Source organism: Hypanus sabinus, chromosome 6 (assembly GCF_030144855.1).
Source record: "Hypanus sabinus isolate sHypSab1 chromosome 6, sHypSab1.hap1, whole genome shotgun sequence".
Taxonomy (NCBI): Eukaryota; Metazoa; Chordata; class Chondrichthyes; order Myliobatiformes; family Dasyatidae; genus Hypanus; species Hypanus sabinus.
This window is the reverse complement of record NC_082711.1, coordinates 5167133-5183886: the sequence shown is the minus strand read 5'-3', so window position 1 is coordinate 5183886 and position 16754 is coordinate 5167133. Positions and strand designations below refer to the sequence as shown.

At 50.5% G+C, this 16754-nt stretch overlaps 2 protein-coding genes across 8 annotated transcripts in view; one reads left to right on the top strand and one right to left on the bottom strand.

Annotated features, from left to right (window-relative positions):
• gpaa1 (glycosylphosphatidylinositol anchor attachment 1) overlaps positions 1 to 2148 on the top strand; it is a 69414-nt gene extending 67266 nt beyond the window's left edge. For both annotated transcript variants that reach the window (XM_059971594.1, XM_059971595.1), the window contains exon 13: positions 991 to 2148. In XM_059971594.1, coding sequence (XP_059827577.1) covers positions 991 to 1234 — 244 coding nt within the window. In that variant the 3' untranslated portion in view covers positions 1235 to 2148. The remainder of the gene's footprint in view (positions 1 to 990) is intronic.
• A 464-nt stretch (positions 2149 to 2612) lies between these two features.
• Positions 2613 to 16754, bottom strand: part of shrprbck1r (sharpin and rbck1 related) — a 90589-nt gene continuing 76447 nt past the window's right edge. For 3 of the 6 annotated variants that reach the window (XM_059971591.1, XM_059971589.1, XM_059971592.1), the window contains exons 11-14: positions 10241 to 10420; positions 8262 to 8360; positions 4957 to 5100; positions 2613 to 4789 (exon numbers count right to left, since the gene is read on the bottom strand). In XM_059971591.1, the coding sequence (XP_059827574.1) occupies positions 4709 to 4789; positions 4957 to 5100; positions 8262 to 8360; positions 10241 to 10420 (504 nt within the window). In that variant the 3' untranslated portion in view covers positions 2613 to 4708. Of the gene's footprint in view, positions 4790 to 4956; positions 5101 to 8261; positions 8361 to 10240; positions 10421 to 10513; positions 10770 to 16754 lie in introns of those variants that run through there. The other 3 variants (XM_059971590.1, XR_009512554.1, XM_059971593.1) reach the window with 3 other exon arrangements.

The following is a 16754-nucleotide window of genomic DNA, read 5'->3' as shown; positions in this document are numbered from 1 at the left end:
ATGTCCGTTGAGCAGGGACAGACCTTTGGCAAGTCAAGTACATTTCCGACAGTGGTGGAGTCTGGAACTAGAGGGAGCAGACTCAGAGGGACGTAGAGATGGGGAGGAATTCAGGCTGAGGGTGGTGAATCTGTGGAATTGCTGTGAAGTCATTGGGTATATTTAAAACAGAGTTTGATAGGTTTCTGATTAGCCAGTGTGTGAAAGGTTACAGGGAGAAGGTAGGAGAATGGGGTTGAGGGATAATAAATCAGCTGTGATGGAATGGCAGAGCAGACGGATGGAGTCAAGGCCAAAGGTCAGATCAGTGATCACAGGTGGATTGGGCATTAGCTGGTCTCTATGTTCTCGCACTCTAACTCTGTCCCTCCCTCACTCCACTCACTGTCTCTCCATCTCTCTTTCTCCACTCTCTCTCCATCTCACTCTGTCCCTCCCTCACTCTCTCTCCATCTCTCACTCTCTGTCGCTCACTTTCTCTGAATCTCTTTTCCTCCATCTCACTGCTTACTCTCTTAATCCTCTCTCCCTCCCTCTCACTGTTTCTGTACCTCTCTGTCACTCTGTGCAACCCTGTTCTCTCTCTCTCTCTGGTTGGGGAGGGGTCACTACTGTCTCTCTGTGGTTAGAGCTTACCTGACAATTAGTGATTTGACAATGGTCCCTCTCCCTTGTGCACCCTACCACATCCATCACCATTTCTCACCCATCCCTCATCCTTCCCCTTCTCCGACTATTCCCCTTCCCCTCCCCCCACCATCTCTCACCTGTACCCCCTCTCCTCCTCCCTGCAATCTTCTCTCCTTTCCTCCCCACTACCCCTCTTCACTCTCATTCCATCTTCCCACTCCTCTCCTTTACTGCTCTGTCCTCCCTCACACTCCCGTACTTCCCCTCACCCCTTTACCCCCACTCTATTTTCCCACTGCCCCTTCCTCTCCTTTGATTACCCTCCTCTTTCACTGTCCCCCTGTATTCCTGTCTCCGCAGGGTGTTGAACGCTGTGCTGCTGATGCTGCTCTCCCCACCGATGGTGGTCATTGTCTGCATTTACCTGTACCACGAGCTGTCAGAGTACCCGGTCACCATCCTCGAGTGCTGGCAGCTCTTCCTGCAGGCTGTGGCCGAGGCCATTCTTGACCACCACCTCTACGGCTCCATTGTCTACCCCTTCCTGGCGCTCCTCATCTACCCGTGCTGGCTCCTGCTCTGGAACGTTGTCTTCTGGAAGTGACGGAGGTCCTGCCACCCCCAGCAAACTCTCACCCTGTGGAGTGCCTGAAGTTCCCTCACCCCCTCCGTCACTGTGGGCTGGTGATAGGGCGGTGGGCTCCAGACACACAGACGTCAGACTAACCCTAACCCTGGCACCCCCAGCAAACTCTCACCCTGTGGAGTGCCTGAAGTTCCCTCACCCCCTCCGTCACTGCGGGCTGGAGGCAGAGTGGCTGGTGATAGGGCGGTGGGCTCCAGACACACGAATGAGGGGCAGTGGGAGCTGGGAGGTGGGAAGAGGGGAGAGGGGGCACGGAGATGATGCTGGCATGTTAAAGGTAGTTGGGAGGGAGAGTCTTTGGAAAAAGGGGGGTTGCTTACAGTGGTGGGAGGAGAGAGGAGATGAAAAGGGAAGAGTACATAGGAGGTGAGGAGAAATGAGTGGGGAAAGACAACAGCGAGGGGGAGAGAGAGAGAGTTCAGGGGAAAGAAGATACACCTGGGGGGTATCTGCAATGGTTCGTGGGGGAGATGTCACCAAGGGGCTGGGCCAGAGGAACAGGTAGGGTTTGGGAGGAAGGCGGGGAGAGACACGGGAGAGGGATTTTCAGAGGAGGTTGGGAGTGGGGAAGACAGTACCGAGAGGGTGTAGGGTCTCTCTATGGCAGCAGAGATTTTGGAGAGAGGGGAGTGAGTGAAATGGGAGGGTTCTGCACTTGTCTGTCTCTCTGAACCTCAGTCGCTGTGGGATTCAGCCCCTTGGCTGGCGTGGGGCATCTAGGTCACTCTCAGTGCAGGAATGGTGAGAGTCCAATCAAGTTGCTGGGTGGTTAAGTTAAATGAAAGTCTCCTCGCCCTTTTCATTCCAGTTTGTGTACAAAGTCATCAGGAGGATTAAAGGTGAATCACAAAATAAAAATTACCTGTATCCATTTTCCTGTTTGGAGAGTTATAAAACAGACAGCTGAACAGCCCTCCCCCCCACCCCCGATATAGAATGTCGCCCAGTGACCCTCCCTCGGTACCGCCCCCCCCCCTGCAGTGTGACCCTCCCTCAGTACCGCCCCTCCCACAGTGTGACCATCCCTCGGTACCACTCCTCCCACAGAGTGACCCTCCCTCGGTACCTTCCATCCCGCAGTGTGACCCCCCCCCTCGGTACCGCCCCTCCCACAGTGTGACCATCCCTCGGTACCACCCCTCCCACAGTGTGACCCTCCCTCAGTACCGCCCCCCCCCCCCACAGTGTGACCCACCCTCAGTACCGCCCTCCCCCCCGTAATGTGACCCTCCCTCGGTACCACCCCTCCCATAGTGTGACCCTCCCTCGGTACCTCCCCTCCCACAAACACAAAGAACCCCAGGCATCACAGAAGCACAAGCAGTGATCTGGTACACCATGTGTTTCTTGTATTTGAACCACAGTGTATTTTTCAGCTTGCGTGTTCAGAGATACAGTCCGACGACAGCCAAGTCTGCTGGATGTGAGGAACCGAACCAAACTCTGGAAATCATCACAACAGTTCAGGCTGTGTGATTACAGTCAGAGCCGGTGCGAAGCGTTCACACTGTGCTCTGTGCCGCTGCCTCCCTTACAGCCGGGCTGGGCCATCACAAGCACATTCAAAGTGTCGGCAGTAAAATATATTACCCTTCATGGTCAGCAGAAAGATACAACACAGGAGATTGTGCAGATGCTGGAAATCCAGAGCAACACACACACAATGCTGAGGGAACCCAGCAGGTCAGGCAGCATCTATAGAAATGGATAGATAGTCGTCATTTCATGCCGAGACCCTTCTTCAGGACTGGAAAGGAAGGGGAAGATTCCAGAATAAAATGATTGGGCGGGGGAGGAGGACTGACCAGAAGGTGACAGGTGAAGCCAAGGGAGTGAGGAGTGGAGCCGAGGGGGGGGGGGGGATTGTTGGAAGAAGCAGGGAAGATTAAACTGCTAATCCTGTCTTAAATCAGGTTCTGTTGAGAGTTCTCCAACCTGAAACATTGACAGTTTCTACTCTATAGATGCTGCCCAACCTCATGAGTGTTTCCAGCATTTTCAGTTTTATAGCGGGTCAGCAAATATTTGCAAAGTGAAAAGCAGGAAAAGTCGACAAGTCATGGACTCCTGAAATAAGTACTGGAAAGGCTCAGGCAGGGTCTGTGTCAGTAATGGACTCCTGAAATAAGTACTGGAAAGGCTCGGGCAGGGTCTGTGTCGGATCCATCAGCTTCAGAATTGGGGAGCATTAGGAATGGGGTATGTTTCTGGGGCAGCTCGCTCACCTTGGGCCCCACCAGACACTCGGCTCTCACCGTTGTCCCACAGCCCAGGACGTCGCTTTGACGGGCGAGCTAAAGCAGGTGAGAGTAGCTGGTGGGCCTGGGTACCTCAGTGAGCCTGTGCTGGCCTGCAGTGTCAGTTCTGGTGGACTGTGTGGATGAGACCCAACAGCCAGGAAAGCAGCTCTGCAACGGTCTGGAGAGCACAAAGGGCATGACAAGGCACAGGAGAAATCACGGTCACCCACTGCCACCAAGGAAGACCTTGACAACTACTCCGAGGTCGAGCGAGTACAGCTTTAAAAACCCTTCCCCTCAGGACTCCCGTCACTGCCAGTTGTGGAGAAGGGGAGGAAGTCTGGGAATTGTGTGTGTTTTACAGGAGTGGAGGGGCAGAGACCAGGGGATAGTGAGCATGAGGGTCATGGCCTGTGGGAGGTGTAGAAAGAGAGGAACGAGGGGAGAGGGAAATAATATTTCTGCAATAGGGAGGTACAGAGCCCTGGCGATGGCCGTCAGGCAGGAAGGGTATCAGAACAGGGCAGTGAGAGTTATGTGGGAAGGGTTCGTTCCCCACTGGGATGTTGCAGACAAACCAAAGGGGACAATGTTCTGTTGTGTGACTCAAGAGACAGGCAGACTCCTGATCTCTCTCTCTCTCTTCCCCTCCCTCAGCACTGTTCCAGAGCCCAGGAAAAACAGATTCACCCCGGCCCTCAACAGTCAGTTCACTAGTGGGGGTCGCTCCCTGGCCGATGGGAATCTCCATAGGAACACAGGCAAGGTCCTGGCCTGGGAGCGGTGCGGGAAGATGATATTACCCAGAGATCTGAACAAGCGTCCCAGAACTAAGAATAAAGTCCCAGTCGATACACCCTCCTCCCTACCCCTCCGTGTTCTTGCGCACACACACACACACTCACTCACACGCACACACACACACTCACTCACACGCACACACACACACACTCACTCACACTCACACACACACACACACACACACACACTCACACACACACTCACACTCACACTCATGTGCAAGCATTGGCTGCCAATGTCCTGTTGCTGCTCCAGCTCCCAGCAGTAGCCAGATGTGCTGGTGTTCACCACTGGATTGACATCTGGAGCCAGTGAGGATTCCCTCCGATCTCTTGGCTTCAGGCTCCATGCCCCCGGTGAGCAGGGCAGAGTGTCGACTGGCCGCTCCCCTTCAGTGGCAGTTCTGGCAGAGGGGGTGACACTTCTGCCCATTTACCAGGCAACGACATCCACCACTCGTGTCACCTGGACCCTGGGGAGGGAAGGAGCAAAGTGTCAGAGTGCACTGGGACAGTGCTTCCATTGGACGAGGGCGACCCCAGAGCATCCCCGGCGGAGGGAGGGACGAGGAGGTGAGTGTGTCCCCACGTCCCCAGACGTCGGCTCCCCCATCCCAGACGCCCAGCTGTCTGCACTCACCCCTGGCCCCCAGCGACATTTCTTGGTGACCCAGCAAATCTCGGTGTGACAAACGGGACAGCGAATCCAGTCGCATCCTCCTTTCTTCTGCACGATTATCCGGCACTGCGGGCACCGCATCGCTTCGCCGCTCTGCACCAGGGTCTGGGGGCACACTGCAACGTCATTCCCGGCACTGGCACTGGATACCACCCCCACCCCCTGTCCCTCTCTGATATTGGTCCCATTCCCTCTCCCTCTCTGCAGCTCCAGCCACACCACATTTCAATACCGTAGGTGCCACGGTAGTGTAGTGTCTGGCATGACGCCAATACAGCTCGGGCACTAGAGTCCGCAGTTCAGTTCAATTCTGGTGTCGTCTATACATTCTCCCCGTGTGTGTGTGGGTTTCCTCCGGGTGCCCTGGTTCTCTCCCACAGTCCAAAGACGTGCACCAGTTAGTAGGTTAATGGGTCTGTGATCAGGCCAGGGTTAAGTAGATGGGTTGCTGGATGGTGCCACTTGTTAAACCAGAAGAGCCTGTTCCTCTGTATTGCTAAATAAATGAGGAACAATTCTGAAGGCCTGGAAATCCTAGTTTGGTTCCAGCCCCTGACGCTGTCTGTGACCACGTGGGTTTCCAGTCTCACTGAGTAAGCACAGGAACACAGTGTAGTGCTGAACCAGTTAAATTAGTAATCACATGGCTAATTAACCAATTCCCTTCTGCCTACACAGTGTTCATATCCCTCCATTCTCCTCTCTTTCATTTGCCTATCCAAATGTCTCCTAAAAGTCTCTAAAGTTTCTGCCTCCACCACCACCCCAGACAGCACATTCCAGGCTCCTCCCACTCTTGCCCCTCACATCTCCTTTGAAACTACATCCTCTCACATTAAACACATGTATTGGATCTTTCAACCCTGGGAAAAAGATGCTGCCTGTCTACTCTATTTTTACCCCTCATAATCTTATAAACCTCTATCAGATCTCCCCTCGGCCTCCATTGCTCCAGAGAACACAACCGAAGTTTGTCCGACCTCTCAGGGCAGCTCATGCCCTCTAATCCAGGCAGCATCCTGGTGAACCTCTTCTGCTCCCTCTCCAAATCCTTCCTATAGTGGGGTGACCAGAACCGCATGCTGGGATGTGGCCGAACTAGAGTTTTATAACATAACCCTTGACCTTTGAACTCAGTGCCTCAACAATGAAAGACAAGTATGCCAGAGGTCTACTTATCCCATTTTATCCTTCAACCATCCCCACCAATTCTACCCCTCGCCCAAAAACTGGGGGCAATTTCCAGCAGCCAATTAACCCACTGACTGCGCATTGCTGGAAAACCCCTGGTGGAAAAGCACATGGTCACAGGGAGAGCATGCAAACTCCACACGGACAGTACGCCGGAGCTCAGCATCGAACCGGGGACTTTGGGGCAGTGAGGCAGCAGCTCGACCTGCTGTGGCACTAAGCTGTTCAGCCAAGTGAAGCAGAGAACACTCATCAGCCCGTGAGGGTTATGCTGACCAAGATGGCAAATTAAAGTAATCCCTTCTGCCTGCACACAATCCCTCTCTCCCCTGCACATTCAGTGGTCTGTTTAACACCATCATCGTATCTGTACCACCAGCCCTGGCTGCCCGTTCTGGCCACCCACCTCTCTCCGTGTGGGAACAAATCACCCCAGCATCCCTTTAAACATTCCCTCTACTACCCTGGGCCAGAAGTTTCTGCCTGCCTCCTTTATTAACCTCTCATAATTTTAATAATCGATCCTCACTCTCAGCCGCTGCAGAGAAAACAACCTCAGTTAAAGAACATAGAACCGGCCAGGTCTTCCAGCCCACGATGTTATGCTAACCCTTAAATCTACTCTAAGATCAAGCTAGCCCTTAGCTTCCACGTCGGCACCAATGTGGAAGCTATCTAAGAGTTTCTTAAATGTCATTCATGTATCTGCTTCTACCTTCATGCCAGGCAGGGGTTCCACATAGCAAACACACTCTTGAATAAAGAACATCCCCCTTACTTAAAGTTGGATTAGCCATTTCACACTGGGAAAAAGTCTCTGGCTGTCCACTCTATCTGCACCTCTTCTCGTACATCCCTATCGTCGCCTCTCAAACTTGTTCGCTCCAAAAGGAAAAGCCCTCGCTCGCTCAACCTATCCTCAGAGGAAAGTCAGGTTAGTCCACCATCTCTTTGTAGCTCATAGCCTCCGATCCGGGCAAACCTCTCCACATCCCTTCTACAAAGAGGCAAGCAGAACTGAATGCATTACTCCCAAGTGTGGTTTAACTAAAGTTTTATATAGCTGTCCACTCTCTCCTATCAGATTCCTTCTTCTTCAACCCTATACCTTTTCCACCAATCAACTCCCATCTTCTTACTCTGTTCCCCTCACCCACCCACCTAGCTATCACCTGCCAGCTTGTACTCCACCCTCTCCCTCCAGCTTCTGATCCAGGGCTGATTTCCCCTTCCTTTTCAGTCCTGAAACACCGACTCTTCATTCATCTCCATAGATGCTGCCTGACCTGCTGAGTTCCTCCAGCATTTTGTGTGTGTTACTCTATATTGGGGCATCGTGACTTCCATACTCAAATCCCCTACCCCTCCAGCCCCAGTCCTGACCCGACCCGACCCTCTCTGGCTCCCCAATCGCTCCCTCCTGGTGCTCCACTATGGGGTGGGGTTTCCTCTTCCGACTTTTAATGGTGGTTGGCATTACCACCACCCACTGGGCTGGAGTGTGGTGTAGAGAATCGAGAATTTTTTAAAAACTAGTTTTTATCAAATGAAAACTAAATTATCCAAAAAACCCTATAGATTGTAAATAATGAAAGACAACATTGTGAATTAAAGTCACTTTCAAAACTTAATAAAGTTTTATCTGAAAACTAGCCTGAAAGATAGTAGTGAAGCTGGGGAGCAGGTACAGAGGAGATGCCAAGGGAAGTTTTTTATGCAGAGAGTGGTGATTGTGTGGAATGGGCTGCCGGCAACGGTGGTGGAGGTGGATACGATAGGGTCTTTTAAGAGACTCTTAGATAGCTACATGGAGCTCAGTAAAATAGAGGGCTATGCAATAGGGAAATTCTAGGCCGTTTCTAGAATAGACTACATGGTCAGCACAACAGTTAGGGCCGAAGGGTCTGTAATGTGCTCTTTCCACGCGGGCTCTCGAGAGTGCATGCACAGTGTCCCTAGAGTCAGCGGGCCTGGGTCGTCATTGCTCCCCCCCCCCAGTGCCGAGGCTGAGATAACTCAGTAAAACACGGTTTAATCCTGCCGCCCCGGTGACGTTCGCAACAGCCCCAGCTCACCTTCAGCATCTCCTTGGTGTGGCGGGCAGCTGCATCATTGACAGCTCGAATGGCCAGGTCATCTTGGTACTGTCTGCAGTTCATTCCCTCATGGATGGCCTGGGGGGGAGGGGATGGGGTGAGAGAGGAGGGGGAGAGGGAGGAGGGGCAGAGGGAGGGAGGGGGATGGGGAGAGAGGGAGGGAGGAAGGGCAGGGAGGGAGAGAGGGAAGGAGGGGAGGGGAGAGGGGGCAGGGAGAGGTTGTTGGGAAGGGTGGGAGGAAAGAGAGGAGGTGGGTGGGGGAGAGGGGTGGGTGGGAGGGAGAGGTTGTGGGGTAAGAAAGTTGATGGGGAGGGTGGGGTGGAGGTGTGGGGGAAGTTGGATCAGATTAAGCTCTCATGATTGCAATTTTGGAGCGAAGAAAAGGTGGCTTAATGGAGGTGTACAGGATGATAAGAGGCACAGATCGAGTGGACAGACACAGACTTTTCCCCAGGGTGGAAATGGCTAGTACAAGGGGGCATAATTTTAAGGTGATTAGAGGATAGTGTAGTTAGGGGGATGTCAGAGGTAGGTGTTTTACAGAGAGTGGTGGGTGTGTGGAATGAGCTGCCAGGAGTTGTGTAGAGCAGATACATTAGGGACATTTAAATAACTCTTAGTGACTTGCATGGATGATAAAAACATGGGGAGCAATGTGGAGGGAAGGGTTTGGCTGATCCTGGAGTAGGTTGAAAAGTCGGCCTACATCGCGGATGGAGCTTGCTGTTGTTCAGTGTTTTATCTCCCAGCCATGTGGCCAGATGGACAGAGTTAACGCTGGGTCCTGCTCTCCCCACCCATCTCCAGGAGCAGCCTGGTAGACCGAGCACTGGGGTACAAGGGTTTCTCGTGTGTATCCTGGGATGTTCGGGCTGATTTGGGTCTGAGGTGTGTTGGAAGTGCTGTAGTTCCCAAAGGGAATATAAACCTTGGTTTATTAGGGTTTAGAAAGGACAGTCAGTCCAGACCAGCTTTTCCCTCTTTCAAAGTATTTATGTGCAAATAACTCACAAGCAATCACTGTGGCTGATTCAGGGAAAAATAATAACCTGATTACAACTGAATTACCCCCTCTGCACCCATTAATTCTCAAACTTCGTAGGATCTGTGAAAGGGGAGATGTGCCTCAGGCACATGGATGTCCTTTAAACAGTGTGACCCTCCCTCAGTACCATCCCTCCCAGTGTGACCCTCCCTCAGTACCACCCCTCCCACAGTGTGACTCTCCCTCAATACCACCCCTCCCTCAGTACCACCTCTCCCACAGTGTGACCCTCCCTCAGTACCATCCCTCCCAGTGTGACCCTCCCTCAGTACCACCCCTCCCAGTGTGACTCTCCCTCAATACCACCCCTCCCTCAGTACCACCTCTCCCACAGTGTGACCCTCCCTCAGTACCATCCCTCCCAGTGTGACCCTCCCTCAGTACCACCCCTCCCACAGTGTGACTCTCCCTCAATACCACCCCTCCCTCAGTACCACCTCTCCCACAGTGTGACCCTCCCTCAGTACCACCCCTCCCAGTGTGACCCTCCCTCAGTACCACCCCTCCCACATTGTGACTCTCCCTCAATACCACCCCTCCCTCAGTACCGCCCCTCCCAGTGTGACCCTCCCTCAGTACCACCCCTCCCACAGTGTGACTCTCCCTCAATACCACCCCTCCCTCAGTACCACCCCTCCCACAGTGCGACCCTCCCTCAGTACCACCCCTCCCACAGTGTGACCCTCCCTCAGTACCACCCCCCCCCCCCACAGTGTGACCCTCCCTCGGTACCCCCCCACAAAGTGACCCCCCCCCTTGGTACTGCCCCTCCCACAATGTAACCTCTCCCTCGGTACCCCCCCACAGAGTGACCCCCTCCCCTTGGTACTGCCCCTCCCACAATGGGATGCTTCCCTCCTGTTTGTGACTTTTTCTTTCTACTGCCTCACCCGTGCTGGTAAATCCTCCCCACCTTGCAAAGCAGGCAGTTGAGTTTTCCGCAGGAGGGGCAGTGGAAATGATTGACTGCGTCCTCGTAAATGCACCAGCCCTTGCAGTCTGCCGTTCTGCAGTGATAGCTGTTGTCGCTGCTGCTCTCTGCCACTGACATACTGCGGTCCAGGAACTTGTTGTAGTCCTCCACCGACACCAGCTGGGGTTTCAGACACACAGAATTATTCCCTGGTCCCACCGACACCAGCTGGGGTTTCAGACACACAGAATTATTCCCTGGTCCCTGGTCCCACCGACACCAGCTGGGGTTTCAGACACACAGAATTATTCCCTGGTCCCACTGACACCAGCTGGGGTTTCAGACACACAGAATTATTCCCTGGTCCCTGGTCCCACTGACACCAGCTGGGGGTTCAGAACACAGAATTATTCCCTGGTCCCACTGACACCAGCTGGGGTTTCAGACACACAGAATTATTCCCTGGTCCCACTGACACCAGCTGGGGTTTCAGACACACAGAATTATTCCCTGGTCCCACCGACACCAGCTGGGGTTTCAGACACACAGAATTATTCCCTGGTCCCACTGACACCAGCTGGGGTTTCAGACACACAATTATTCCCTGGTCCCTGGTCCCACCAACAGGTCACCATCCCTGCACATTGTGAATGAGAATCCTCCAGCTCTGCACCTTTCCTGTCTCTAGCAGTGTGGAGAAACAGAGGGATCTTAGAGTTCACATCTATGAGCGGGAAACCAGAGGACTGGGAAGCTTTTAAAGAGCAACAGAAGATAACTAAAAAGGCAATATGGGGCTAAAAAATGAGGTACGAAGGTAAGCTAGCCAAGAATATAAAGGATAGTCAAAGCTTCTTTAGGTATGTGAGGAGGAAAAAATTAGTTAAGACCAAAGTTGGGCCCTTGAAGACAGAAACTGGAATTTATAATGGGGAACAAGGAAATGGCAGATGAATTGAACAGGTACTTTGGATCTGTCTTCACTAGGGAAGACACAAACAATCTCCCAGATGTAATAGTGGCCAGAGGACCTAGGGTAACAGAGGAACTGAAGGAAATTCACATTAGGCAGAAAATGATGTAGGGTAGACTGATGGGACTGAAGGCTGATAAATCCCCAGGGCCTGATGGTCTGCATCCCAAGGTACTTAAGGAGGTGGCTCTAGATATTGTGGACACATTGGTAATCATTTTCCAATGTTCTGTAGATTCAGGATCAGTTCCTGAGGATTGGAGGGTAGCTAATGTTATCCCACTTTTTAAGAAAGGAGGGAGAGGGAAAACAGGGAATTATAGACCGGTTAGCCTGACATCAGTGGTGGGGAAGATGCTGGAGTCAATTATAAAAGATGAAATAGCTGCACATTTGGATAGCAGTAACAGGATCAGTCCGAGTCAGCATGGATTTATGAAGGGGAAATTATGCTTGACTCATCTTCCGGAATTTTTTGAGGATGTAACTATGAAAATGGACAAGGGAGAGCCAGTGGATGTAGTGTACCTGGACTTTCAGGAAGCCTTTGATAAGGTGCCACATAGGAGATTAGTGGGCAAAATTAGAGCACATGGTATTGGGGGTAGGGTACTGACATGGATAGAAAATTGGTTGGCAGACAGGAAACAAAGAGTAGGGATTAATGTGTCCCTTTCAGAATGGCAGGCAGTGACTAGTGGGGTACCACAAGGCTCGGTGCTGGGACCTCAGCTATTTACAATATACATTAATGATTTAGATGAAGGGATTAAAAGTAACATTAGCAAATTTGCAGATGACAAAAGCTGGGTGGCAGTGTGAAATATGAGGAGGATGTTAGGAGAATGCAGGGTGACTTGGACAGGTTGGGTGAGTGGGCAGATGCAGTTTAATGTGGATAAATGTGAGGTTATCCACTTTGGTGGCAAGAACAGGAAAGCAGATTACTATCTGAATGGTGTCAAGTTAGGAAAAGGGGAAGCACAATGAGATCTAGGTGTCCTTGTTCATCAGTCACTGAAAGTAAGCATGCAAGTACAGCAGGCAATGGAGAAAGCTAATGGCATGTTGGCCTTCATAACAAGGGGAGTTGAGTATAGGAGCAAAGAGGTCCTTCTGCAGTTGTACATGCCCTGGTGAGACCCCACCTGGAGTATTGTGTTCAGTTTTGGTCTCCAAATTTGAGGAAGGACATTCTTGCTATTGAGGGAGTGCAGCGTAGGTTCACGAGGTTAATTCTCGGAATGGCGGGACTGTCATATGTTGAAAGATTGGAGCGACTGGGCTTGTATACACTGGAATTTAGAAGGATCAGAGGGGATCTTATTGAAACATATAAGATTATTAAGGGATTGGACACGCTAGGGGCAGGAAGCATGTTCCCGATGTTGGTGGAGTCCAAAACCAGAGGCCACAGTTTAAGAATAAGGGGTAGGCCATTTAGATCGGAGTTGAGGAAAATGTTTTTCACCCAGAGAGCTGTGGATCTATGGAATGCTCTGCCTCAGAAGGCAGTGGAGGCCAATTCTCTGGATGCTTTCAAGAAAGAGTTAGATAGATCTCTTAAAGATAGCGGAGTCAAGGGATACAGGGAGAGGGCAGGAAAGGGGTACTGATTGTGTATGATCAGCCATGATCACAGTGAATGGTGGTGCTGGCTTGAAGGGCTGAATGGCCTACTCCTGCACCTACTGTCTATTATCGTTGCTGTTCAACTTGATAAGAAGGCTCATGATGCATTGGCTTTCACTGGTCAGGAGACAGAGTGCAGGAGCCCCAATGTAATGCACAACTATAAATAAAAAGCATGGACTGGATTACTGGGGTCTTCCCCCCCCCCCCCCCCCCCGTTAGTGACATTTACCGGGAGCATTGCAGACAAAGGGCCGGAAGCATAGTTGAGGATCCCTAACACAATCTCTCTGACCCACCACCGTCAGGAAGGAGGTACAAGAGCATTAGGATTAGGACTGGCAGACTGGGAAACAGCTTCTTCCCTCAGGCTGGGAGACTAATGGATACTCTGCCACCTCTGAGATCTTGTCACTGGGACAGTGAGCTGTTTACTGTTTACCCGTGCTGTGCACTACATGCTTTTTGAATGATATTTTATTTGTGGTAATATTTTGTTTGATGTTGTGTGTGATAGGTGTTTTGTGGGTGAACCGCGACCAGAGGAATATTGTTTCATTCGGCTGTACAGTCAGATGACAATAAACTTGAATTTGACAAAACTCTGGTTAGATCATACTCGGAGTATTGTGTTCAGTTCTAGTGACTCTTTATAGGAAGGGTGAGGAACTCCAAAGACAAATACTATTAAGCAAGGGGCCTGTAGACCCCGGGTTGGAAACACTGCTCCAGAGGGAGTGCGGAGGAGATTTACCATGAAGTTGCCTGGATTGGAGAGCATTTTTGATGAGGATAGGTTGTGCGAGCTTGGGCTTTTCTCTTTGGAGTGACGGAGGATGAGTGCTGACTTCATAGGGACGTACAAGATGATAAGAGTGAATGGCTACAGGGTGGAAGTGGCCAAGGTGATTGGAGGAGAGGACAGTGGGGACGTCAGAGTCTGGTGGGTGGGTGGAACACGCTGCCAGGGGAGGTGCCAGGCAGATGCCTTACAAACATTTGAGAGAGTCCTTAGACAGGCACATGGATGATAGAAAAGTGGAGGGTTATGCCAGAGAGAAGAATTAGATTGATGTTGGAGTAGGTTTTAAGGTCAGCATTGTGGGTCAAAGGGTCTCCATGGTTTATGAAACATCGACTATTTGGCTGTACTGATGTGTCCTGTGTTTTATGACACATTGACTGTTCATTTCTCTCCACAGATGCTGCCTGACCTCCCGTGTTCCTCCAGCATTTTGTCTGTGTTGCTTAGAATATACTCAGAGAGTCTGGATTTTACGTTCTAACTTTCCAAATCAATGGTTAGGTCTCACTTGAAATACTGTGTTTAGTTCTGATCACCACTCTCGTTTGTACACGGGGAGATTCACAAGAAGTTTCTGATCACCACTCTCATCGTACACAGGGAGATTCACAAGAAGTTTCTGATCACTACTCTCTCATTGTACACGGGGAGATTCACAAGAAGTTTCTGATCACCACTCTCATTGTGCACGGGGAGATTCACAAGAAGTTTCTGATTACCACTCTCATTGTGCACGGGGAGATTCACAAGAAGTTTCTGATCACTCTCATTGTACACGGGGAGAGTCACAAGAAGTTTCTGATTACCACTCTCATTGTACACGGGGAGATTCACAAGAAGTTTCTGATCACTACTCTCTCATTGTACACGGGGAGATTCACAAGAAGTTTCTGATCACCACTCGTACACGGGGAGATTCACAAGAAATTTCTGATCACCACTCTCGTTGTACACGGGGAGATTCACAAGAAGTTTCTGATCACCACTCTCATTGTACACGGGGAGATTCACAAGAAGTTTCTGATCACCACTCTCATCGTACACGGGGAGAGTCACAAGAAGTTTCTGATCACCACTCTCATCGTACACGGGGAGAGTCACAAGAAGTTTCTGATCACCACTCTCATCGTACATGGGGAGATTCACAAGAAGTTTCTGATCACCACTCTCATCGTACACGGGGAGATTCACAAGAAGTTTCTGATCACCACTCTCATTGTACACGGAGGATTCACAAGAAATTTCTGATCACCACTCTCGTACACGGAGGATTCACAAGAAGTTTCTGATCACCACTCATCGTACACGGGGAGATTCACAAGAAGTTTCTGATCACCACTCTCATCGTACACGGGGAGATTCACAAGAAGTTTCTGATCACCACTCTCATCGTACACGGGGAGATTCACAAGAAGTTTCTGATCACCACTCTCATCGTACACGGGGAGATTCACAAGAAGTTTCTGATCACCACTCTCATCGTACACGGGGAGAGTCACAAGAAGTTTCTGATCACCACTCTCGTTGTACACAGGGAGATTCACAAGAAGTTTCTGATCACCACTCTCATCGTACACGGGGAGATTCACAAGAAGTTTCTGATCACCACTCTCATCGTACACGGAGGATTCACAAGAAGTTTCTGATCACCACTCTCATTGTACACGGGGAGATTCACAAGAAGTTTCTGATCACCACTCTCATCGTACACGGGGAGAGTCACAAGAAGTTTCTGATCACCACTCTCATCGTACACGGGGAGAGTCACAAGAAGTTTCTGATCACCACTCTCGTTGTACACGGGGAGAGTCACAAGAAGTTTCTGATCACCACTCTCATCGTACACAGGGAGATTCACAAGAATTTTCTGATCACCACTCTCATTGTGCACGGGGAGATTCACAAGAAGTTTCTGATCACCACTCTCGTACTCGGGGAGATTCACAAGAAGTTTCTGATCACCACTCTCATTGTGCACGGGGAGATTCACAAGAAGTTTCTGATCACTCTCATTGTACATGGGGAGATTCACAAGAAGTTTCTGATCACCACTCTCATCGTACACGGGGAGAGTCACAAGAAGTTTCTGATCACCACTCGTACACGGGGAGAGTCACAAGAAGTTTCTGATCACCACTCTCGTTGTACACAGGGAGATTCACAAGAATTTTCTGATTACCACTCTCGTTGTACACGGAGGATTCACAAGAAGTTTCTGATCATTACTCTCTCATCGTACACGGGGAGATTCACAAGAATTTTCTGATCACCACTCTCGTTGTACACAGGGAGATTCACAAGAAGTTTCTGATCACCACTCTCATCGTACACGGGGAGAGTCACAAGAAGTTTCTGATCACCACTCTCATCGTACACGGGGAGAGTCACAAGAAGTTTCTGATCACCACTCTCGTTGTACACAGGGAGATTCACAAGAAGTTTCTGATCATTACTCTCTCATTGTGCACGGGGAGATTCACAAGAAGTTTCTGATCACCACTCTCATCGTACACGGGGAGATTCACAAGAAGTTTCTGATCACCACTCTCATTGTACACGGGGAGATTCACAAGAAGTTTCTGATCACCACTCTCATTGTACACGGAGGATTCACAAGAAGTTTCTGATCACCACTCTCATCGTACACGGGGAGATTCACAAGAAGTTTCTGATCACCACTCTCATTGTGCACGGGGAGATTCACAAGAAGTTTCTGATTACCACTCTCATTGTGCACGGGGAGATTCACAAGAAGTTTCTGATCACTCTCATTGTACACGGGGAGAGTCACAAGAAGTTTCTGATTACCACTCTCATTGTACACGGGGAGATTCACAAGAAGTTTCTGATCACTACTCTCTCATTGTACACGGGGAGATTCACAAGAAGTTTCTGATCACCACTCGTACACGGGGAGATTCACAAGAAATTTCTGATCACCACTCTCGTTGTACACGGGGAGATTCACAAGAAGTTTCTGATCACCACTCTCATTGTACACGGGGAGATTCACAAGAAGTTTCTGATCACCACTCTCATCGTACACGGGGAGAGTCACAAGAAGTTTCTGATCACCACTCTCATCGTACACGGGGAGAGTCACA